At 41.5% G+C, this 25131-nt stretch overlaps 1 protein-coding gene across 4 annotated transcripts in view; it reads right to left on the bottom strand.

The window, feature by feature from the left end:
- LOC128686414 (calpain-5) overlaps positions 1-25131 on the bottom strand; it is a 226938-nt gene that overhangs the window by 22501 nt on the left and 179306 nt on the right. For all 4 annotated transcript variants that reach the window (XM_070085725.1, XM_070085726.1, XM_053773326.2 and 1 more), the window contains 2 exons: positions 24235-24431; positions 10637-10755 (listed from right to left, as the gene is read on the bottom strand). In XM_070085725.1, the coding sequence (XP_069941826.1) occupies positions 10637-10755; positions 24235-24431 (316 nt within the window). The remainder of the gene's footprint in view (positions 1-10636; positions 10756-24234; positions 24432-25131) is intronic.

Consider the following 25131-nt stretch of genomic DNA (forward strand, 5'->3'; position numbering starts at 1 on the left):
TCTAGGCTTCCTTAACTTGTTAATCTCACTCCAAAACTTTTTCTTATTTTCAACAAAATTTGTTGATAACATCTCACCCACTCTCTCATTTGCTCTCTTTTTACATTACTTCACCACTCTCTTAACTTCTCTCTTTTTCTCCATATACTCTTCCCTCCTTGCATCACTTCTACTTTGTAAAAGCTTCTCATATGCTAACTTTTTCTCCCTTACTACTCTCTTTACATCATCATTCCACCAATCGCTCCTCTTCCCACCTGCATCACTTCTACTTTGTAAAAGCTTCTCATATGCTAACTTCTTCTCCCTTACTACTCTCTTTACATCATCATTCCACCAATCGCTCCTCTTCCCTCCCGCACCCACTTTCCTGTAACCACAAACTTCTGCTGAACACTCTAACACTACATTTTTAAACCTACCCCATACTTCTTCGACCCCATTGCCTATGCTCTCATTAGCCCATCTATCCTCCAATAGCTGTTTATATCTTACCCTAACTGCCTCCTCTTTTAGTTTATAAACCTTCACCTCTCTCTTCCCTGATGCTTCTATTCTCCTTGTATCCCATCTACCCTTTACTCTCAGTGTAGCTACAACTAGAAAGTGATCTGATATATCTGTGGCCCCTCTATAAACATGTACATCCTGAAGTCTACCCAACAATCTTTTATCTACCAATACATAATCCAACAGACTACTGTCATTTCACCCTACATCATATCTTGTATACTTATTTATCCTCTTTTTCTTAAAATATGTATTACCTATAACTAAACCCCTTTCTATACAAAGTTCAATCAAAGGGCTCCCATTATCATTTACACCTGGCACCCCAAACTTACCTACCACACCCTCTCTAAAAGTTTCTCCTACTTTAGCATTCGGATCCCCTACCACAATTACTCTCTCACTTGGTTCAAAGGCTCCTATACATTCACTTAACATCTCCCAAAATCTCTCTCTCTCCTCTACATTCCTCTCTTCTCCAGGTGCATACACGCTTATTATGACCCACTTTTCGCATCCAACCTTTACTTTAATCCACATAATTCTTGAATTTACACATTCATATTCTCTTTTCTCCTTCCATAACTGATCCTTCAACATTACTACTACCCCTTCCTTTGCTCTAACTCTCTCAGATACTCCAGATTTAATCCCATTTATTTCCCCCCACCGAAACTCCCCTACCCCCTTCAGCTTTGTTTCGCTTAGGGCCAGGACATCCAACTTCTTTTCATTCATAACATCAGCAATCATCTGTTTCTTGTCATCCGCACTACATCCACGCACATTCAAGCATCCCAGTTTTATAAAGTTTTTCTTCTTCTCTTTTTTAGTAAATGTCTACAGGAGAAGGGGTTACTAGCCCATTGCTCCCGGCATTTTAGTCGCCTCATACGACACGCATGGCTTACGGAGGAAAGATTCTTTTCCACTTCCCCATGGACAATATCATATCTCCCCTAATTCTACGCCTTTCTAGAGAATGCAAATTCAGGGCCCTCAGTCGATCCTCATAGGGAAGATTCCTGATACATGGGATCAACTTTGTCATCCTCCTTTGTACGTTTTCCAGTGCATTTATATCCATTCTGTAATACGGCGACTAAAACTGTGCAGCATAAACTAAATGAGGCCTAACCATGGATATATAGAGTTAAGAACAACCTGAGGACTCCCATTATTTATGCTTCTTTATATGAAGCCAAGGATTCTGTTTGCTTTATTGCGAACACTTATGCACTGTTGTCTTGGTTTTAGATTACTGCTAACCAGAACTCCAAAATCCTTTTTGCAATCAGTAATATTAAGATCTACATTATTTTAGTTTATATGTGGCATGGTTATTTTCCTGTCCAATGTTTAGAACTTTGCATTTGCCTATATTAAACTGCATCTGCCACTTGTCCAACCACTGCATCAGTCTATTCAAATCCTCCTGGAGTGCTCTAATGTCCTCATCAGAATGAATTTGGCGGCCTATTTTGGTGTCATCGGCAAACTTGCTTATATCGCTATTTATTCCCTCATCTATGTCGTTTATGTAGATTGTTAACAACAAGGGGCCCAACACTGACCCCTGTGGAACACCGCTTGTGACGCTGGGAAGATATACTAAGCAACACAGACCCCAACTTATGCCTAGAACAGATTAACTCGGTGGCACTCGATGTATGCACAAGGCTTATTCCTCTAAGAAAAAGGAGGAGTAGATGTAAAATAGAAAGAGACAGGCGCTCCCTTTACAGGCGACGGAAAAGAATAACAGAGCGGCTAAAAGAGGTCAATATACAGCAGGGCCCCGCTTTACGGCGTTTCGCTTTACGGCGTTCCGCTAATACGGACATTTCAAATTATGACCAAAACTCGCTATACGGCTCCCCCCACCTGTCTTTCTAATACGGTCACAGCGGCCCACCGAGTTTGTTTACATTCTCCCTGAGCACATCTCCTTATTATGTCTGGAAACTTTCCAAAATTTCAAGTGTTTTAAAGTTATTGTATATTTTATATGTATTGTACTTGATAAACTTGTGTACACCTGTACCTAAATAAACTTACACACTGTGCTGGCATGTAGGTACACATTAAAATCACTAAGAGTCTCTCTACTCTTGATGCAATAATAATAATAATAATAATAATAATAGTAATAATAATAATCTCTTGGGCGCATTAATGTCGCATATTACGTTAATATAGACATTTCCCTTAATCTATCTATGATATTTTTTTCAAAATTATATAAGAAACACATTATGTAACACACAAACATGATACATGCACCCACAGTATAAAAATTTATACAAATATATATGAGATGTTTACCAAACGGTTTGTAGAAGTGTCGGAAGAATTACGTTTTCTCTAGCCCGTCACCTGTTACTAGGGATAACTGTAGAAAAATATTCCTTTCGTATGCCTTCACTTTATAGCTATAATTCTGTACTAACTTGTACACAGTGTAAGAGTATTTGTTTCGTGATTTAATTATTATAATAATAATAAAAATATTATAAGGTAAAAGTTTCACAAACTCTTACAAATGTACATGAATGAACTAAAACTGAACACGTATTAATACCGTCTATTTCGCCTGACCGAGTGATCGTCCACAACCTGTTCAGTTTGTTTGTTTGTTTACGCTGTCTGAGCTCGGTGTATCATTAAATGTTGTATATTACGTTAATATACACATTTTCATTAATCCATCCGTGATATTTTTTTCAAAATTATATAAACACGATACATAACATAAATACATAACATATGTGTAGAGAACCTAGGATAACCCAAAAAAGTCAGAGTGACTTTTACTTCCATTGCCTTCACTCAGAGCATCATTTCTTCTCAAAATGATGTTACATGAGAATGGGAGTGTTCTTCTTTATTTATTCTACCGTATCAATGTAGAGACAACCTGTACACAATGTAACTTGTACACAAACCAGACATGTACACTGTTTACAAAACTTACCTTCGCCTGGTTTGTTTACATAACTCTGCGCCTGTCCTCTCTCATGCACTCATTCTTTCTCTCTGGTATGGTAGCCTGGCTGACTACCATACATACCACACTTGATTTTTTACAATAAATACTACTCATCTCACCCTATATTTTAAGGTAAGTAATGAGTGAACTGTATATACATTTTATCGCTCTGGGATGCTTAAATATCATAGAATAGTATGTGTGGGCGGGATGGCCTGGTATGGTAGCCTGGCTGACTACCATACATACCACACTTGATTTCTTACAATAAACACTGCTTGTCTCACCCTAGATTAAGACTATAAATATTTTAAGGTAAGTAATGAGTGCACTATGTGTGTATTGTACTTTTTTATTGTTTTTTGATGCCTGGTTCTATTGCTAACATAATATATGTTAGTGTAAACTTGTTATCTAGTGTTTGTATGCATTTGTAAGTGGAAAAAAAGGGTGTTCCACTTTACGGCGGTTTCCGCTTTACGGCGGTAGCCTGGAACCTAACCCGCCGTATAAGTGGGGCCCTCCTGTATCTGAAATGCGTAGGGAGACACTGGTCAGAGAAATAGCAAGCACCGAACTTAAGCTAAAAGAATCCTTTAGGAGTCAGGAATCGCGGGAAGAACTAAAAGCCATAAATGAAATCGAAAGAAACCCAAAGTATTTCTTCTCCTATGCCAAATCAAAATCGAGAACAACGTCCAGTATTGGGCCCCTACTTAAACAAGATGGGTCCTACACAGATGACAGCAAGGAAATGAGTGAGCTACTCAAGTCCCAATATGACTCAGTTTTTAGCAAGCCGCTAACCAGACTGAGAGTCGAAGATCAAAATGAATTTTTTATGAGAGAGCCACAAAATTTGATTAACACAAGCCTATCCGATGTTATCCTGATGCCAAATGACTTCGAACAGGCGATAAATGACATGCCCATGCACTCTGCCCCAGGGCCAGACTCATGGAACTCTGTGTTCATCAAGAACTGCAAGAAGCCCCTATCACGAGCCTTTTCCATCCTATGGAGAGGGAGCATGGACACGGGGGTCGTCCCACAGTTAATAAAAACAACAGACATAGCCCCACTCCACAAAGGGGGCAGTAAAGCAACAGCAAAGAACTACAGACCAATAGCACTAACATCCCATATCATAAAAATCTTTGAAAGGGTCCTAAGAAGCAAGATCACCACCCATCTAGAAACCCATCAGTTACACAACCCATCAGTTACACAACATGGGTTTAGAACAGGTCGCTCCTGTCTGTCTCAACTATTGGATCACTACGACAAGGTCCTAAATGCACTAGAAGACAAAAAGAATGCAGATGTAATATATACAGACTTTGCAAAAGCCTTCGACAAGTGTGACCATGGCGTAATAGCGCACAAAATGCGTGCTAAAGGAATAACAGGAAAAGTCGGTCGATGGATCTATAATTTCCTCACTAACAGAACACAGAGAGTAGTCGTCAACAGAGTAAAGTCCGAGGCAGCTACGGTGAAAAACTCTGTTCCACAAGGCACAGTACTCGCTCCCATCTTGTTCCTCATCCTCATATCCAACATAGACAAGGATGTCAGCCACAGCACCGTGTCTTCCTTTGCAGATGACACCCGAATCTGCATGACAGTGTCTTCCATTGCAGACACTGCAAGGCTCCAGGCGGACATCAACCAAATCTTTCAGTGGGCTGCAGAAAACAATATGAAGTTCAACGATGAGAAATTTCAATTGCTCAGATATGGTAAACATGAGGAAATTAAATCTTCATCAGAGTACAAAACAAATTCTGGCCACAAAATAGAGCGAAACACCAACGTCAAAGACCTGGGTGTGATCATGTCGGAGGATCTCACCTTCAAGGACCATAACATTGTATCAATCGCATCTGCTAGAAAAATGACAGGATGGATAATGAGAACCTTCAAAACTAGGGAGGCCAAGCCCATGATGACACTCTTCAGGTCACTTGTTCTATCTAGGCTGGAATATTGCTGCACACTAACAGCACCTTTCAAGGCAGGTGAAATTGCCGACCTAGAAAATGTACAGAGAACTTTCACGGCGCGCATAACGGAGATAAAACACCTCAATTACTGGGAGCGCTTGAGGTTCCTAAACCTGTAATCCCTGGAATGCAGGAGGGAGAGATACATGATTATATACACCTTGAAAATCCTAGAGGGACTAGTACCAAACTTGCACACGAAAATCACTCACTACGAAAGCAAAAGACTTGGCAGACGATGCACCATCCCCCCAATGAAAAGCAGGGGTGTCACTAGCACGTTAAGAGACCATACAGTAAGTGTCAGGGGCCCGAGACTGTTCAACTGCCTCCCAGCACACATAAGGGGGATTACCAACAGACCCCTGGCAGTCTTCAAGCTGGCACTGGACAAGCACCTAAAGTCAGTTCCTGATCAGCCAGGCTGTGGCTCGTACGTTGGTTTGCGTGCAGCCAGCAGCAACAGCCTGGTTGATCAGGCTCTGATCCACCAGGAGGCCTGGTCACAGACCGGGCCGCGGGGGCGTTGACCCCCGGAACTCTCTCCAGGTAAACTGCCTATTTGTCAACCAAGCCTCTATCCAGGAAGCAGTACTGTATGACCCTTGTGGTTTAATGCTTCTTTTTGATTATAATAATAATAATAATCTATCCAGGAAAAAATTTCTCCTCCTATTCCGTGTGCCTTAATTTTCCTCAATAGTCTCTGATGTGGGACTCTTATCAAAACCCTTACTGAAGTCCATATACACAATATCATATTCATTACCATGATCTACCTCCTCAAATACCTTAGTGAAAAAAGTTAATAAATTCGTAAGACAGGAATGTTCTTTTGTAAAACCGTGCTGAGATTCGTTGATTACTTTATGCTTTTCAAGATGGCTACGAATTACCTCGGCAATTATTGATTCCATAAATTTTCCCACTATGGAGATTAGGCTTATTGGTCTATAGTTCGAAGCTAAGGATCTGTCACCTGCTTTGAAAATAGGTATTACATTTGCCATTTTCCACTTATCTGGCACCATGCCAGTTTGTAGTGATATGTTGAAAAGAATCATCAAAGGTTCACTAAGCTCCTCTTTACATTCCTTTAGAACCCTTGCATACAGTTCATCAGGGCCTGGGGTTATGTTAGGTTTTAATTTTTCTATTTGTCTAAGGACCATGTCACTTGTGACCCTAATCGTGCATAGTTTACTATCTTCCTGTTCTACATAATTTATTATTTCTGGAATATCGCTGGTATCTTCCTGTGTAAAAATCGAGAGGAAGTATGTGTTAAAAATTATACACATTTCCTTATTACTGTTCCTGAACCTGTATTCCCTGGAACGCAGGCAGGAGAGATACGTGATTATATACACCTGGAAAATCCTAGAGGGACTAGTACCGAACTTGCACACGAAAATCACTCACTACAAAAGCGAAAGACTTGGCAGACGATGCAACATCCCCCCAATGAAAAGCAGGGGTGTCACTAGCACGTTAAGAGACCATACAATAAGTGTCAGGGGCTCAAGACTGTTCAACTGCCTCCCAGCATACATAAGGGGGATTACCAACAGACCCCTGGCAGTCTTCAAGCTGGCACTGGATAAGCACCTAAAGTCAGTTCCTGACCAGCCAGGCTGTGGCTCGTACGTTGGTTTGTGTGCAGCCAGCAGTAACAGCCTGGTTGATCAGGCTCTGATCCACCAGGAGGCCTGGTCACAGACCGGGCCTCCTTGCCTTTTTTTGTGAATTTGTGGGGGTCCACTGTACTTCCATGCCTTTTTTTCTTCCTGCAGACTACACACACACAAATAGTGGTAGCAACAGTGGACACACAAGCAAGCCAACAGGTACAATTTGCTGACTGGATAATGTGATGGGCATTCACTCTTGCCTGTTTAAAAGCCTATTGTAACTAACAGCACCATAGAAAACATTTCAAATGCACAGTGCAAACACAGTTCTGTTCTAATAATCTTTACCCAAGGTTTGGGGGGATTGCAACTGATATTACAGTACAAATTGTGTTTGTAAAAAAGTAAAAAAAAAAAAAAAAAAACTGGTCTGAAGAGGATGAATCAGGAAGAATCATTCATCTGTTATAATGAGGTTGGTATTAATGTCCATATAAATTTCCTCAGGCATAATGGAGAAGAGGAAGCTCGCCTGCTGAAGTAACCTCTCAAGTCTCAGGATGAAAGGGCAGCTGATAAGGCACAATTGGGCTAATTTGATACTTTCATCTAGCTTGTCAGCCTATTTGGTATGACCTTATACAACTAGCTTTCGAACTGGAACAGTTCTCCCATCAATATTTTTTTCTAAATTTTGTTTGGTCATGAGGGAACCATCCATGTGCATTGTAAAGGAGTAGGATTATACTGAGGAGAATGTATCATATTGATATGGATATTATCTGACTTCCCAATACTTTCTCAGGAAGTGAATGATAGAGTTGGTCAGGATACTTGCAGATATATTGTTATGGAGCATGAATGTCAGGCTTTTTTTTTTTCAGTGGTGCCTTGATGTTGTTACTTAGAAATAAGTAGCACTGGCATGATGTTCTGTTAGTAATTATGCATACTCCTGCTACATTCCTTTTAAATGTTCAGCAAGATTTTACCCTTCTACAACTGTTGTAAGATTTCAGTGCAATGTCACTCACAGCTCCCAGGGCCTTCACTCATTTTGTCCTGTTGTTATTACAACAGGTAATCTGGGTTTTGCACAGTCAACACCACCCTGTTCTCCACTTCTACAGACTACATTGTGGCCGCTACCATGGCACTGTCAACTCGACTTACACATAACATTCACAAACCATATATTATGTTTAAAGGTACATCATTTGAATAAATTTTATTTCGATTAGTAACCCCTAGAGCATTAATAATTCAAAATAAGAAAGCCAGGATAAGACCCACAACAGCCAATAAACTCCTAGGTATCCATTCATTTCTAGGTAACAGAGGCAACAGATTTTAGGAGACTTGTTCATACTTTCCATGGTTCAATCAAGTACTTCTGGTTTTGATTCAAAAGTGCTAGCACTATGCTATGAAGATAATATTTTGACATGGTAAAAACCATTATTATATGTCAAGGTATTTAACTTGTAAAAATACTCACAGATATATGAGACTTACTTACGTGGCTGAGTCCTTTTTTTCAAAGAGGCAGAATGCATGCAAAAATTCATATATGTACTGCATAAAAGATGTCAGATACCAAATGAATACATGTTTACATGTTTAATACAATATATATAATCTTAAAAGAAGGAATGATTTGTACACATATACTTTACGAATTCTTATTTTACAAAAATTTGTATTTATTCACTTTCCAACCCATTTATTCCGGTTCACAGTTGCAGGTGGGTAGAGCCTATCCCAGCAGCTCAGAGCACAAGGTGGGAACCAACCCTGGACAAGATGCCATTCCATTGCAGGGTGTACACTCTCACACAAACATCCACATTCACTCATACTGTGACAATTTAGACACACCAATTAACCTAACGTGCACATCTTTGGGATGTGGGAGGAAACCAGAGAAAACCCAAGCAGACATGGGGAGAATGTGCAAACTCCACACAGACAGTAGCCCTGGCCAGGAATTTATTTATTTTTCTCACTGACATTATAGCAAAACGATGTTAAGTGAGGACTTTTCATACACTAATTTTTCCATCCCTACACCCATCCACCGTCCATCCAGTGGTGGGACCAGTTACAGTATTTGGAGATTTAGTAATTGTTTCTTCAGTTTCAATTCCTTGTCTCACCTGCTGTCTCACAATATTTTTGTCTGTTTTGAGCCAGTTAATACTGTTTCTCTTTTGTCTTCATTTATATTTTTGTCTTTTAGTGCCTCTTACATGAAAATAGACAATTCGGTCATATATTCTCTCCTTAAATCAGTTTTTATATTTCAGGATGGTAGAGACTGAAGCTACCACAGCTAAGGAACTAACACATTACAGAGAACATAACCATAACAGAAACAAATTAGTGATGACAATCCAAATCATAATCTAAATTTAATCCAGATCAGAATTTATAAGGCCCACAACATAGGCATCAGCAATGCCACACAGAAGGATGTACACCAATAGTGGATAGCAAAACTATTTTGAAATATTACATATATTGTAAAAGTTAGCAAGTACAGGAATGAGTACAGCCCCTAGCAACATTGAAAGTTTGAGTATAGTAATTATTTTGTTCAAATAATATCTGGAAACCAAGGTAGTAGGTTGGTAAACAGCAGCCGCCCAGGGAGGTACTACCGTCCTGCCAAGTGAGTGTACAATGAAAGCCTGTAATTGTTTTACATGATGGTAGGATTGCTGGTGTCTTTTGTCTGTCTCATAAACATGCAAGATTTCAGGTATGTCTTGCTACCTCTACTTGCACTAAGGTCACACTACACATACATGTACAAGCATATGTATACACACACCCCTCTGGGTTTTCTTCTATTTTCTTTCTAGTTCTTGTTCTTGTTTATTTCCTCTTACCTCCATGGGGAAGTGGAACAGAATTCTTCCTCCGTAAGCCATGCATGTTGTAAGAGGCGACTAAAATGCCGGGAGCAAGGGGCTAGTAACCCCTTCTCCTGTATATATTACTAAATGTAAAAGGAGAAACTTTCGTTTTTCCTTTTGGGCCACCCTGCCTCAGTAGGATACGGTCAGTGTGTTGAAAGAAGAATATCTGGAAAGCCATTGGAAATGTCTACATATTCCTCTTCAAAGTGTAAGCTGCAAACTGTTCCAGCCATGGTACTGTGACTTATGTTTTATACTGTAAATTGTTTATACATTATTCTTTGTTCCTCATCAGTTTTAAAGAGAAAATAACATGAGTTATAATATTCTTCAGAAAAGTAAATATGATTATGCTGGTTAAATGGTACATTATACAGTACAATATTGCCAATTACTTAAAAAAAAAGTGAAGACTCAATTTGGATATCACACCATGCATAATGTAAATAGCCAGAGGTTTCACTAAATTTCCTCTATCACTCTAGATATCAATGGGGATGTGATTCTGCATAAATTTTATTTCTAAAAGTTTAAAATGCCACAAATAAGAGATAATATAGTCCTCATGTAAAGCCCTACCTCCAAATGAAGACTGCTTCTCCAAATCAGAAGCACTTTTCACCGTAACTGCTGTGACAATGCTGGGCTTCTTAACACATGAGTACCATGGTATCTTAGGTTCATCCTTTGTCAACTCCCTGTGAAAAGTAAATGTCAGATGTATAAAACAGGAACAGTGTGTGTTCAGGTTCCATGAACCATCAGACAAACAGAAAGTGTAACTTTATAACCTCAATTAACAGCAGTAATACGCTTAGAGCACTTGTTTTTCCCAGTTTGTCCTTTGTTTACATCTATGCTCAAACACACTTGGGCTCTAGTAACAGTTTCAGATACTGTTCGAGACTACACCATCATTCAGCAGCCTCAATATCCGAGAAAGACTTAATTATGATTTATAAATTTCTAATTTGTGTCAGCCACCTGAAAAAGTGTTATATATGCCTTCTGCTTAGCGCACAAGTCAAATTCTAATGGATTACCATTCTTGCTTATATATTCGTCTAACCCATTTTTAAAGCTACCCAGGATGTCAGCTCCAATGATACATAACTAAAAATATACACAGATCTCATTATGTATGTACATTAAATTTGTCTTGTGTACACTTAGTCCATCATCCAAGTTAAATTTAATACCCAGTACATGAAAACTGAAATAGGGTGGGGAGGATTCATGAAAAGGGGTAAAAATCTGAAGATCTTACAGGTGAGGAATGAAGGTACAGAAAAAAAAAATAGTGAATAAAAGTACATTACGGTTTCATTAAAAGCACACTATGATATGTAAGAAATAAATGGGAGTCACATAAAAGACAAAGGGGATAAAAGAGAGTGCAAAAATTATAGGGGGATAAGTCTGTTGAGTGTACCTGGTAAAGTGTATGGTAGAGTTATAATTGAAAGAATTAAGAGTAAGACGGAGAATAGGATAGCAGATGAACAAGGAGGCTTTAGGAAAGGTAGGGGGTGTGTGGACCAGGTGTTTACAGTGAAACATATAAGTGAACAGTATTTAGATAAGGCTAAAGAGGTCTTTGTGGCATTTATGGATTTGGAAAAGGCGTATGACAGGGTGGATAGGGGGGCAATGTGGCAGATGTTGCAAGTGTATGGTGTAGGAGGTAGGTTACTGAAAGCAGTGAAGAGTTTTTACGAGGATAGTGAGGCTCAAGTTAGAGTATGTAGGAAAGAGGGAAATTTTTTCCCAGTAAAAGTAGGCCTTAGACAAGGATGTGTGATGTCACCGTGGTTGTTTAATATATTTATAGATGGGGTTGTAAGAGAAGTAAATGCGAGGGTCTTGGCAAGAGGCGTGGAGTTAAAAGATAAAGAATCACACACAAAGTGGGAGTTGTCACAGCTGCTCTTTGCTGATGACACTGTGCTCTTGGGAGATTCTGAAGAGAAGTTGCAGAGATTGGTGGATGAATTTGGTAGGGTGTGCAAAAGAAGAAAATTAAAGGTGAATACAGGAAAGAGTAAGGTTATGAGGATAACAAAAAGATTAGGTGATGAAAGATTGAATATCAGATTGGAGGGAGAGAGTATGGAGGAGGTGAACGTATTCAGATATTTGGGAGTGGACGTGTCAGCGGATGGGTCTATGAAAGATGAGGTGAATCATAGAATTGATGAGGGAAAAAGAGTGAGTGGTGCACTTAGGAGTCTGTGGAGACAAAGAACTTTGTCCTTGGAGGCAAAGAGGGGAATGTATGAGAGTATAGTTTTACCAACGCTCTTATATGGGTGTGAAGCGTGGGTGATGAATGTTGCAGCGAGGAGAAGGCTGGAGGCAGTGGAGATGTCATGTCTGAGGGCAATGTGTGGTGTGAATATAATGCAGAGAATTCGTAGTTTGGAAGTTAGGAGGAGGTGCGGGATTACCAAAACTGTTGTCCAGAGGGCTGAGGAAGGGTTGTTGAGGTGGTTCGGACATGTAGAGAGAATGGAGCGAAACAGAATGACTTCAAGAGTGTATCAGTCTGTAGTGGAAGGAAGGCGGGGTAGGGGTCGGCCTAGGAAAGGTTGGAGGGAGGGGGTAAAGGAGGTTTTGTGTGCGAGGGGCTTGGACTTCCAGCAGGCATGCATGAGCGTGTTTGATAGGAGTGAATGGAGACAAATGGTTTTTAATACTTGACGTGCTGTTGGAGTGTGAGCAAAGTAACATTTATGAAGGGGTTCAGGGAAACCGGCAGGCCGGACTTGAGTCCTGGAGATGGGAAGTACAGTGCCTGCACTCTGAAGGAGGGGTGTTAATGTTGCAGTTTAAAAACTGTAGTGTAAAGCACCCTTCTGGCAAGACAGTGATGGAGTGAATGATGGTGAAAGTTTTTCTTTTTCGGGCCACCCTGCCTTGGTGGGAATCGGCCAGTGTGATAATAAAAAAAAAAAAAATACATAAAAGATGCCCTTCCCTCCCCTGCCCTCTCCAAGAAAAATGCATTTATAAAATTTCTTAAATTATGTAAATTTTACCCAGGTTAGGTTGCTTGATAGTTTTGATACAAATGAAAAATTGGCAGGTAAAAAATTTGTATAACTATATTCACTGTTTTCCTTAGAAAGTGAGGAGCCAGTGGTAAACTGATGATAAGGATTACACTTTCCAGTTGAAGTTAGTAAGGTAAATAAAATTACTGTATTGTACATGCAGTATGCATTAATGGATCCGACATGAGTGAAATGAGAACTAATTCATTTTATCACAAAGTGGCCATATCCTGTGTCGTCAGGCTTTACAATTCAAGATTAATTATATGAAGATAGTGAGACTCAGGTTAGGGCGTAGGAGAGAAGGAAATTACTTCCAAGTAAAAGTAGGTCTTGTTTAATGTATTTATAGATGGGGTTGTAAAAGAAGTAAATGCTAGGGTGTTGGGGAGAGGGGTAGGATTAAATTATGGGGAATCAAATACAAAATGGGAGTTGATACAGCTACTTTTTGCTGATGATACTGTGCTTTTGGGAGATTCTAAAGAAAAGTTGCAAAGGCTAGTGGATGAGTTTTGGAGGGTGTGTAAAGGTAGAAAGTTTAAAGTGAACACAGATGAGTAAGGTGATGAGGGTATCAAACGATTTAGATAAAGAAAAATTGGATATCACATTGGAGAGAGTGAGTATGGAAGAAGTGAATGTTTTCAGATATTTGGGAGTTGACTTGTCAGGGGATGGGTTTATGAAAGATGAGGTTAACCACAGAACTGATGAAGGAAAAAAGCCGAGTGGTGAGATGAGGTATTTGTGGAGACAAACAACGTTATCCATGAAGGGAATGTACAAAAGTATAGTGGTACCAACACTCTTATAAGGGTGTGAAGCTTGGGCTGTAAATGCTGTGGCGAGGTGGCAGCTGGAGGCAGTGGAGATGTTGTGTCTAAGGGCAATGTGTGGTGTAAATATTATGCAGAGAATTCAGAGTGTGGAAATTAGGTGTTGAGTTAGTAAAAGTATTAGTCAGAGGGCTGAAGAGGGGTTGTTAAGGTGGTTTGGTCATTTAGAAGGAATAGAACAAAGTAGAATGACTTGGAGAGCATATAAATCTGTAGGGGAAGGAAAGTGGGATAGGGGTCGTCTTCGAAAAGGTTGGAAGGGAGTTAAAGGAGGTTTTGTGGGCGAGAGGCTTGGACTTCCAGCAAGCATGCGTCAGCATGTTAGATAGGAGTGAATGGGACGAATGGTTTTTGGAACCTGACGAGCTGTTAGAGTGTGAGCAGGTTAATATTGTGTGAAGGGATTCAGGGACACTGGTTAGCCGGACTCAAGTCCTGGAAATGGGAAGTACAATGCCTGCACTTTAAAGGAGAAGTTTGGGATACTGGCAGTTTGGAGGAACTTCTAAACCATTGTACGTATTTGAGCACCTCTGCAAAGACAGTGATTATGTATGAGTGATGGTGAAAGAGTTGAATGATGATGAAAGTATTTTTCTTTCTATTTGGGTCACCCTGCATCGGTGGGAAACGGCCGATGTGTTAAAAAAAAAAAAAAAAATTCTGGAGAGGATGACACTTGTACAGTTGACCCCCGCTTTACGATCACCTCCCAATGCGACCAACTATGTAAGTGTATTTATGTAAGCGCGTTTGTATGTGTATGTTTGGGGGTCTGAAATGGACTAATCTAATTCACAATATTCCTTATGGGAACAAATTCGGTCAGTACTGGCACCTGAACATACTTCTGGAATGAAAAAATATCGTAAACCGAGGGTCCACTGTATATTACTGGTAAAAGAGGTTTTGTGTGCAAGGGGCTTAGACATACAACAGGTGTGTGTGAGCATGTTAGATAGGAGTGAATGGAGACGAATGGTTTTTGGGACTTGTAATATAGATTTTGTGTGCAATTTCAAAATTATTTTACGGAACCTTCCTACCTCACATTTGTATTAAGTTTAAATAAGATTTTAAAACAGTTAACCACTACTATTTGTCTAGTTTTAAGTATAGTTACTATGTACTTATTATCTTGTCTAGTTTTAATTAGTTACTATGTACGTATTAGAATTAGTCTGCCCAAAATGCCCCGGCATGATAGTGGCTATCTTTGTACTTAGCAAATCAAAATTGTAAACTTTATCTTATCTTATCTTATCTAAGGGATCCAGGGAAACTGGTTAGCTGGATTTGAGTCCTGGAGATCGGAAGTACAATGCATGCACTTTAAAGGAGGAGTTTAAGACATTGGCTGTTTAGAGTGACATCTGAACTGTCGTATCTGGGTGCCTCTGCAAAAATAGTGATTATATGTAAATGAAGGTGAAAGTGCTAAATGATGGTGAAAGCATTTCTTTTTTGGGTCACCCTGCCTCGGTGGGAGATGGCTGACGTGTTAAAAAAAAAAGTAAAATTATCTATTTGCAATTAACCCTTTCAGGGTCCAAAGGTCAAATTTCAAAGTGTGCACCAGTGTCCAAGAATTATTTTAAAAAAATAATTTTGTTATTTTTTCTTATGAAATGGTAGAGAATCTTTTTCTGAAGGTAATAAAACAAAAAGTACGAAATTTGATGGAAAATTTATGAAATTATGCTCTCGCGAATTTTGATGTGTCAGCGATATTTACACATCGGCGATTTTGCTGACTTTGACTCCCATTTTAGGCCAATTATATTACTCCAGTCGACCAAATTCTTACTTCTATTCTATCGATTGAGCACAAGAAATTGCCGAGTCAATTTTTTCAACTACAAAATAAAGTGACTGGAAATTGGTAATGTGGCCAATTTAATGCAAAGTTCAAAATATTCTAATTTCAAAATAGGGTCCAGAATAAACAATGCAGGCATTTCTGGAACTAAACTAACATTTCCTCTGTTCATTAGTTACATTTTCAGGCTTTATAAATTAATTCCATTTTGATTTTTCATTCACATAATAAATTTTTATTCAAATAAAAAAATAGAAGATTTACTGTTATGCAATACTGTAATAATTGTATAAATAATATCACTACATTTGTGAACATATATTAGACTCACTAGCTGGTGTGTATTAGACGTATGGGATCATTTGCTTACTCTTGAACATTGGCAAAAATTTAACATTTCTGCTATTTTGAGCTCAGTTTCAACCCATTTCCATTACTAAAACCAATCAAAATCATCTCTATTTCTGTAAAATATCTTCCATTCTATCAAATGAGACCAAGAAATCACAAATACAACTATAAAAAACATACGAAAAGCACTGCAAATTCGCTGTTTTAATCGAAAATTACGGTCTCAGTTTTTTCTCTCATTATGCACTGTGTGCTGTGGGATTTGTTTTAAGTGGTGCACACATACCACATAGATGTATTCTCTCACATCTAAGCCCAAATTTACCGCTCACAGCTTATCAGAGTGAGCTGAGCTCATGGCGTATATCTACAGTTTGGACCCTCAACGTATAGCCGTAGATCTACGGCACGGACCCTCAAAGGGTTAAATCTTACAACATTACAATTGTTTCAAGGTGTAATGCTCATCGAAAAATGGAAACAAATCACATTGTTCAACTATATTGGGTTATCCAAGGTTAAATCTACATAGTATGCTTTTTGGCTGAATTCCACTATTAGTATCATGAAACTGCAATAAATATGGCATAAATAAAGCATATTTTTGCTAATTTTACACCCCCTCTTTTTTTTTTTGTTCTAGTAGGGAAGCTACCAATGGAACAGGCTCTAGTTTCATTGTTTACTTGTGCTAGTTAGGCAGTGTTATTCATGTTGAACTGCATTGACCTGCCTAGTCTCAGACCTTTATATCAAAGGAGTTCCGTTCCTAAGACCACATTAGTAAACAAATTCGTCGCTAAGTGAGGAGCATACTATAATGGTAGTGGGTTTGTGTCAACTATCTTTGATATTGTTTTAATGTCACCTTTGTACCATTTATATCATTTCTGGTATATTTTTAAATGTTTATACAGTAGTATACTGTAATAAACAGAATAGAGAAAATCAGCTCTAGTATACATTTTTACGCATGCATACTGGTCAGAGCCCATCGCAAGTCTGAGGCATCAGTAAACGAGTAAGTCGCTAAGTGAGGAGAGGCTGTAACTGAGTTAAGGCCAAAAATAACAGCAGGTGGCATATTTGAAAGCATGAAAAAAATCAGCATGCAAGTACATGTACACTGAACACAGTTTGGGCCCCTGCCTAATAGTAGGTCAAATATAGCTTGACCCCTATCACTGTCCAGACCTCCCAATTAATGTTGATCTCTGTGTCCACTTAAAAAAAAAAAATCTGAAATTTTAGAGAATCTTTTTCTGAAGATGATGACACCAAAAATACAAAATCTGGCAGAAAATTTAGGGAATTACACAGATGCAAAGTTAGCGGTCTGAATGCAATTTATACATCAGTGATTCCTCTTCAAGGGGGGCTCCTTGGCGTGGTGAAGAGGCTCTTGGTCTGAGGAATTAGCCCTGTCGGTCTTCTTCCTCAGACCGAACCTAATTACCCCCCATTCTCCCCTCCCCTATCCCATCCTCCCCATCCTCCCCTTTTTCCATTCCTCCTCCTCCTCCTCACCCCTCCCTTTTGCCCTTCCTCTTCTTGGCCTTCGTGATTTCTCCCACAGGCGCACTAGTTCCTAGGTAGGGGAAAGGACACCGGGGTCCATCCCATTCCGTTGAGGTTTCTTGGCGGTGGCGTAGTTTGCCGTGGAATCTGGATTGCCTGGGGATGTCCCGATCCCTCTCCGGTATCCCGGAGTAGCTTTGGGTGTCTTTTGGGCGACGGGTGTATCTCTGGAAGCCACCTTTCGGATTCCGGGGGTGGTGGCTGAAGGAGGTATGCTTTGTGGCGGATATCCGGCCGCCCTCTCTTTTGTCCACCGAGGTAGCTCGGCAGATGTGAGGTTGCTATCCCAGATTGCTGGTTTACTGGCATGAAGGGTAGGGTATGGCACGGGTTCCATGCTGCATCTGCGCTACTAGCGGTGTCGAGTCCTCTTGGGCGCGGAGGGGGATTTCCGGCCCTTTCATTCCTCCTGGGAACTATTCCTCCCCGCTCCCCCCTTTTTTTATTCTTTTTTTTATTTTTATTTTCTTTTCTTCTTTCTTTTTTTTTCTTAAAAACAAAAAGCAAAGGAGTAACCTAACCATGGCAGCCCTAGTCCATGAAACCACTACCCCCGGGCCCCTTCTTGATACCGCACCCCATTCTGACCCTGCCTTGTGTTTAGACCACTCTTCGGACACTCCTGATGCCCCTGTACCTCTTGCTGGTGCTGTTTCCTCACCCGCTTCAGGTACCGGGGCTTCGACTGACTCCTTCGATTTGTCTGAACTCCGCTCTCCTTTGACTATGCTTCCGGCTTCTCCCTCTACGGTACGGCAATTTTCGAATCGCCCACCCATTTCCTGCCGGACCAACTCCGGTCCTACTCCTAAACGCCAACGTCAATCTCCTGATGATGCTCCGTCGTTACCTTCCCATTCTACTCGGAAACGACCGACACGTCAAGCACTCCCTCTCCACGCTCAGTTTCGGACCACACAATGGACTAAATTCTTTACTTTAAGACCTACTTCTTCTTCTGCCTACCTTTCTGACCATAGTATTGCCAAAGCGCTCCTGCGTCATGTTGGCAGAGATATTTCATTTCACGCTCTCAAGAGCGGTACACGCATCGTCACTGTCCAGAATGCTACCCAAGCTCATGATCTTTCTCTCCTTTCGAATATCGATACTACTCCTATCACTATTGAAAAACATCTTTCTCTCAATTCTTGTAGTGGTACTGTCATTCTGCCCCATACCATAGTCCAACAGAATTTCCAGTCATGTGGCAATGACATTTTTGAACAGCTGGAACTCCAGGATCTCCCAATCCTCAAAGTAGACACTTATGTCCTTCCTGCCCGGGGGCGGAGACGTTACCCTTGCAATGTGGCTCGTTTAACTTTTGACAGCCGAGAACTCCCGTCCTCTGTATATGTCGCGGGACATCGGTTACAAGTTCGAAAGGTGATACCTACACCGCAACAATGTAGAAATTGCTGGCGTTTTGGTCACCCAGCGAAATATTGCAGATCTATGGCCGAATGCCCAGTCTGTGGTGCCGACAACCATTCTAATACATCTTGCAGTCAACCTCCATCTTGCCTTAATTGTAATGAAGCTCACCCTTCGTACTCCCGCCGTTGCCAGGTCTACTTAAATGAACGTGAAATCCGTTGCCTCAAAGAGGCAGAAGGTCTCCCTTATGCTATGGCAGTTACTCATCTCCGCCTCCAAGGGAGACTACCCCGTGTTTCTTATTCTCGTGTTTCCAAACGTCCCCCCACTTCTGGGGTCCCATCTTCTGCAGCCTCCTCTGTTGTTACCCCTCCCATAGCCACTACGGCATCTAATCCTTTTGCTGTCCTTGGCTCTGACGTCCCGACTACAACTCAGTCTGTTCTCACATCTTCGCGTCCTTCCTCACAAGCCCCAGTATCGACAAGACCTCGTACGACACCTAATACCAATCGCCCCTCTACTCAGAAGTCCAAAAAATCCACATTGCTCAAATCTTCTTTGCCCCTTCCTTCCCTTCTTCCACCTCCACACGTTACCTTTCCAGTCTCTGTACCTAGTTCTTCCCCTCTCTCTGGCTCTATTACAAGTGTGGAGATTCACCCTCCTCCTCGTACTATGCCTTCCACCCCCGTCCCCTCCCAAGTTTCTCCCTCTTCTGTCACCTCCCAGGTTTCTACCTCTTCTGTCCCCCCCCACACTTCATCTCCAGTCCCTTACACTTTTCCCTCCCCCTCTACTTTGGTACAGTCCATTACTGTCCCAATCTTTACTCACCCTCCTCCTCCTATCTCCAATATGGTTTCCCATACATCTTTGAATTCAGAAACACTTGAAGCCATTTCAGAATATATTGCAGAGACTAAACCTTCAATGGACACTGATTCACTTCCTGTTCCTTCTCTTCCCTCTCCTCCATCTTCACAACCCCATTCTTCGCAACGCTCCGTTCCTTCGCTACTTGAACATCTTCCAATGCCACCACACGTTGACTTTTCTAACCCCTCTAGTCCGTAGGTGCCTTTACCTACAGATTCCTGATATTTTCTTCATCGCCAATCATGGCCTATTTACAGTGGAATATCCGCGGCCTCAGGGGTAATCGGGGTGAGCTTCAGATGTTGCTTTCCAGGTTTTCCCCTGTTGGTGCTTGCTTACAAGAACCAAAATTACACTCGGCTGTTTTCCAACCTATCTCAGGCTATAATTTATTGTATTCTTCGGATCCTTTCTCAGATGGGACCTTTAATGAAAGTGCCCTTCTTCTACGCAATGATATTCCGTACTGTCAACTATTTGTCCATACCTCGCTGCATTACACTGCAGCCCGTATCCACTTGAATAAGTGGTTTACAATATGTTCTTTATATCTCTCTCCTTCTCGAGCATTTTCTATCCCAGACTTTGCCTTTCTTGTTTCATCCTTACCACCACCACTTCTGTTACTTGGTGATTTTAATGCCCACCATTTCCTCTGGGGGGGGTCTCATTGTGACTCACGTGGCATTCAGTTGGAGGCTTTTCTTGCCTCTCACCCCCTCCATGTTTTAAATACGGGTACTCCCACCCATTTTGATCCTCGTACTCATACTCTCTCTTGCATCGATCTATCAGTCTGCTCTTCCTCCACTGCACTAGACTTCACCTGGTCTGTTCTACCAGACTTACATGACAGCGATCATTTTCCGATCATTCTTACTTCTCCTTCCTATTCACCACCTTCCCGTAACCCTCGCTGGCAATTTGATCGGGCAAATTGGGATCTTTACTCACACCTCACTGCTTTTAGTGAGGTTCCTTCTTCATCCTCCATTGATGAGCTCCTACACATCTTCTCGACATCAGTTTATACCGCAGCTTCTCATTCTATACCCCAAACCTCAGGCAGGCATTCTCAGAAGTGCGTGCCTTGGTGGTCTCCTGCTTGTGCTCGTGCAGTACGTTTGAAACGTGCTGCATGGGGCAGGTACCGGTACAATAGAACCGCTGAGAGACTTGTTGATTTTAAGCAGAAGCGTGCGATCGCTCGCCGTGTCATCCGTGAAGCTAAACGCACTTGTTGGCGAGACTATGTTTCCACCATCACCTCTGCTTCTTCTATGAGTGCAGTCTGGAAAAAAGTGAGGAAATTGAGTGGTAAATACTCTCCTGACCCGGCTCCTGTTCTACGGGTCACTGGTGTTGATATAGCAAACCCTCTCGACGTTGCCATTGAACTTGGCACACATCTGGTCCGTATTTCCCGAGGGCTCCATCTATGCCCCTCGTTTCTTTCCTCAAAGTCTGCCAGAGAGTTAGTACCCTTGGACCTTTCTTCTCTCGGAGAAGAACAGTATAATGTGCCTTTTACACTTCAAGAACTGGAGGCAACGCTCTCAGCCTGCCGATCATCGGCAGCTGGGCCTGATGACATTCATATTCGTATGTTACAACATTTACATCGGTCAGCCCTTGTAGTCCTCTTACACCTCTTCAATCTTATTTGGGCACAAGGAGTTCTTCCCCAGCTGTGGAAATCTGCCATTGTTCTCCCTTTCCGCAAACCGGGTACTACAGGACATGATGCCTCCCACTATCGCCCCATCGCTCTTACAAGTGCAGTTTGCAAAGTGATGGAACGCCTCGTAAATCGACGTTTAATGTGGTATTTAGAGACTCACAACAGTCTCTCCGCTAGTCAATATGGCTTTCGTAAGGGTCGTTCTACCATAGACCCCTTACTACGCTTGGATACGTATGTTCGTAATGCCTTTGCGAATAATCACTCAGTTATTGCCATATTTTTTGACCTTGAGAAGGCATATGACACAACTTGGAGGTATAATATTTTGGCCCAGGCCCATTCCTTAGGCCTCCGAGGCAATCTACCATCCTTCCTTAAGAACTTTTTAACTGACAGACATTTCCGTGTTCGAGTCAATAATGTTCTTTCCCCGGACTTCGTCCAAGCTGAAGGTGTCCCTCAGGGATGTGTTCTAAGCACAACACTTTTTCTCCTTGCTATAAATGATTTGGCCTCTGTTCTTCCACCCAATATTTGGTCATCACTCTATGTTGATGACTTCGCTATTGCTTGTGCAGGCGCTGACTGTCACCTTATTGCAGTTTCTCTCCAGCATGCGGTCGACCGTGTTTCCACTTGGGCCACCACACATGGGTTTAAATTTTCAAGTACCAAAACTCACCAAATTACTTTCACTAGACGCTCTGTTATCTCCGATCATCCTTTGTATCTCTATGGCTCCCGTATCCCCGAACGTGATACAGTCAGGTTTCTAGGCCTTCTCTTTGACCGTCGGTTAACCTGGAAACCTCACATTACCTCTTTGAAGGCAACTTGTCACAGCCGGCTAAACCTTCTTAAAACCCTTGCTCATCTTTCCTGGGGAGCTGATCGTCGAACTCTGCTTCGCCTACATTCAGCCCTCGTTTTATCGAAACTCGATTATGGTGACCAGATTTATTCCGCGGCCTCTCCTGCTACTCTCTCTAGCCTTAACTCTATCCATCACCAAGGCTTACGTTTGTGCCTTGGTGCTTTTCGCTCTTCCCCTGTTGAGAGCCTCTATACAGAAGCAAATGTTCCATCCTTGTCTGATCGCCGTGATGCCCATTGCCTTCGTTACTATGTACGCTCTCACGATCTACACAATCCTTCCATTTATAGAATGGTCACTGATATTAGTAGACATTCTTTATTCGTTCGCCGCCCCTGTTTGCTCCGTCCCTTTTCTCTTCGCCTACATTCACTCTTGTCTTCCCTTCAGTTACCACCTTTATATGTTCATGTAGCATCTCACTTTTCCCTGCCCCCCTGGGAAGTTCCAGCTGTTCGGGTCTGTTCTTTCTCACTCCCTTGCTCGAAAGCTCAACTGCCTACGGTGGCTTCCCGCTCTCTTTTTCTTGATCACTTCCACTCCCATTCTCATGCCACCGCTGTGTACACAGATGGCTCTAAGTCTTCAGACGGCGTCGGATTCGCAGCAGTGTTTCCGGACAGCGTCGTACGAGGGCATTTACTATCTTCAGCTAGCATTTTTACTGCTGAACTGTATGCCATTCTTGCAGCACTTATTCGTATTGCATCTATGCCTGTGTCATCATTTGTAGTAGTCTCAGACTCCCTTAGTGCTCTACAGGCTATACGAAAATTTGATACATCTCATCCCCTAGTTCTCCGTATCCAACTTTGGCTACGCCGTATCTCTACCAAACATAAAGATATTGTTTTTTGTTGGGTCCCTGGTCATGTCGACGTACAGGGCAATGAACAGGCAGACACTGCTGCGCGGTCAGCAGTATATGACCTACCAATTTCCTATCGAGGTGTTCCATTTCTGGACTATTTTGCTGCAATAGCTACCCACCTTCGCACCCGTTGGCAACAACGTTGGTCAACTCTGCTCGGTAACAAACTTCATTCTATTAAACCGAGCATAGGTTACTGGCCGTCTTCTTGTCATCAGTGCCGAAGTTGGGAGACCACTCTCTCCCGCCTTCGCATTGGCCACACTCGTCTTACTCATGGGTATCTCATGGAGAGGCACCCTGTTCCTCTCTGTGAGCAGTGTCAAGTTCCAGTATCGATTAGCCACATTCTGTTAGACTGCCCTCTCTATCAACGAGCACGCAGAATTTACCTCCAACGTCGTCTTCGTTCTACTACTCTCTCTTTACCTTCCCTTCTTGCTGATGGACCCTCCTTTAATCCTGACTCTCTCATTGACTTCTTGACAACGACCGATTTACTCCACAAACTCTGATGATACTTTTCGCACTCCCCTCAGCCCTTTCTGGCTCAGTCTCTTGCTGCCCTTTACCCTTTCACCATCCACTGCCCCGCTGTTATCCGTAACCTGTTGCTCATCCATCTCCCTTTTGCCACCTGATGCCCTCACTTCCTTCCTGCCCTGCAGCGCTGTATAGTCCTTGTGGCTTAGCGCTTCTTTTTGATTATAATAACATCAGTGATTGTTGTTCACTCTGAAGGAGGGGTGATGATACAGTTGAAGGATAATCTAATTTGTGAAGTCAGCACTGAGTGAGACAGTGGCTCAGGAAAAAAGAAAAAAAAAAATTATATACATGTGAACTTACTTTGCATCAGGATCTCTAGAGGTGTACATTCTAAAAATGAACTCTCCTGTTTCATCTGGCTTGAAAGTTGTAGGGATAACAACATAACGCCCTTGCTTTAGCTGCTCTCGTAAGAAAATGGCTCTTGTGCGTATATAATCAGATGTGGCTATGCTGTCATGACTACGATGTACACGATACCTACGGTTTTCTTCCACCTGCAATTAAGTCACAGCATTTTAATATGTAGTTTTCTGGCTGTATAGGGTAGGATGACACAGACAAGATGTGGAAGATGCATATGTACAGTCAGGGCAGTTATTAAAAAAAATATTTCACCACATGTGGTTTATTCAGTCCTAATACGCTGTATAGCCCTTGTGGTTTAGAGCTTCTTTTTGATTATAATAATAATAATAATCAGTCCTAATACGAAGATGGTTACAGCTAAAATGTAGACATATGCCATACACTGAACCAAGGTTAGGTGAAATAAGGTAGGGAAGTGAGCAGGTGGTGCATGCTGGGCTGGTATAACCTGATGGCTGTAACAAGGTTGGGTAACAATTTATTTAATAAATATTCAGAGATGCTGCGGCTGCCCAACTAATGTGGGATGATGGCTAAGATTGCTAGAGGGATAGCTTCTAAGCATTTGTCTACAGAGGTCATTTTCATGGATGACTAATTTAACATCACTCATTTCCTGAGGCATATTTGGTTTTGCTTCTTTGTTATATGCAGGCATTGTTTAGACTGTCATGGCTACAAGGATATTTAAGGTTGTGAATTTTCAGTTTAAGGGACACTGCCATTTCACCTATGTACATACTCTTTGTCACATCTCCCATTAGGTATGAGATTCTTGCACTAAATCTTTGACAGGAATGGCTTAGATAGAAATGGAAGCGTTTTTAG

Source organism: Cherax quadricarinatus, chromosome 17 (genome assembly GCF_038502225.1).
Source record: "Cherax quadricarinatus isolate ZL_2023a chromosome 17, ASM3850222v1, whole genome shotgun sequence".
In the NCBI taxonomy this organism is placed as follows: domain Eukaryota; kingdom Metazoa; phylum Arthropoda; class Malacostraca; order Decapoda; family Parastacidae; genus Cherax; species Cherax quadricarinatus.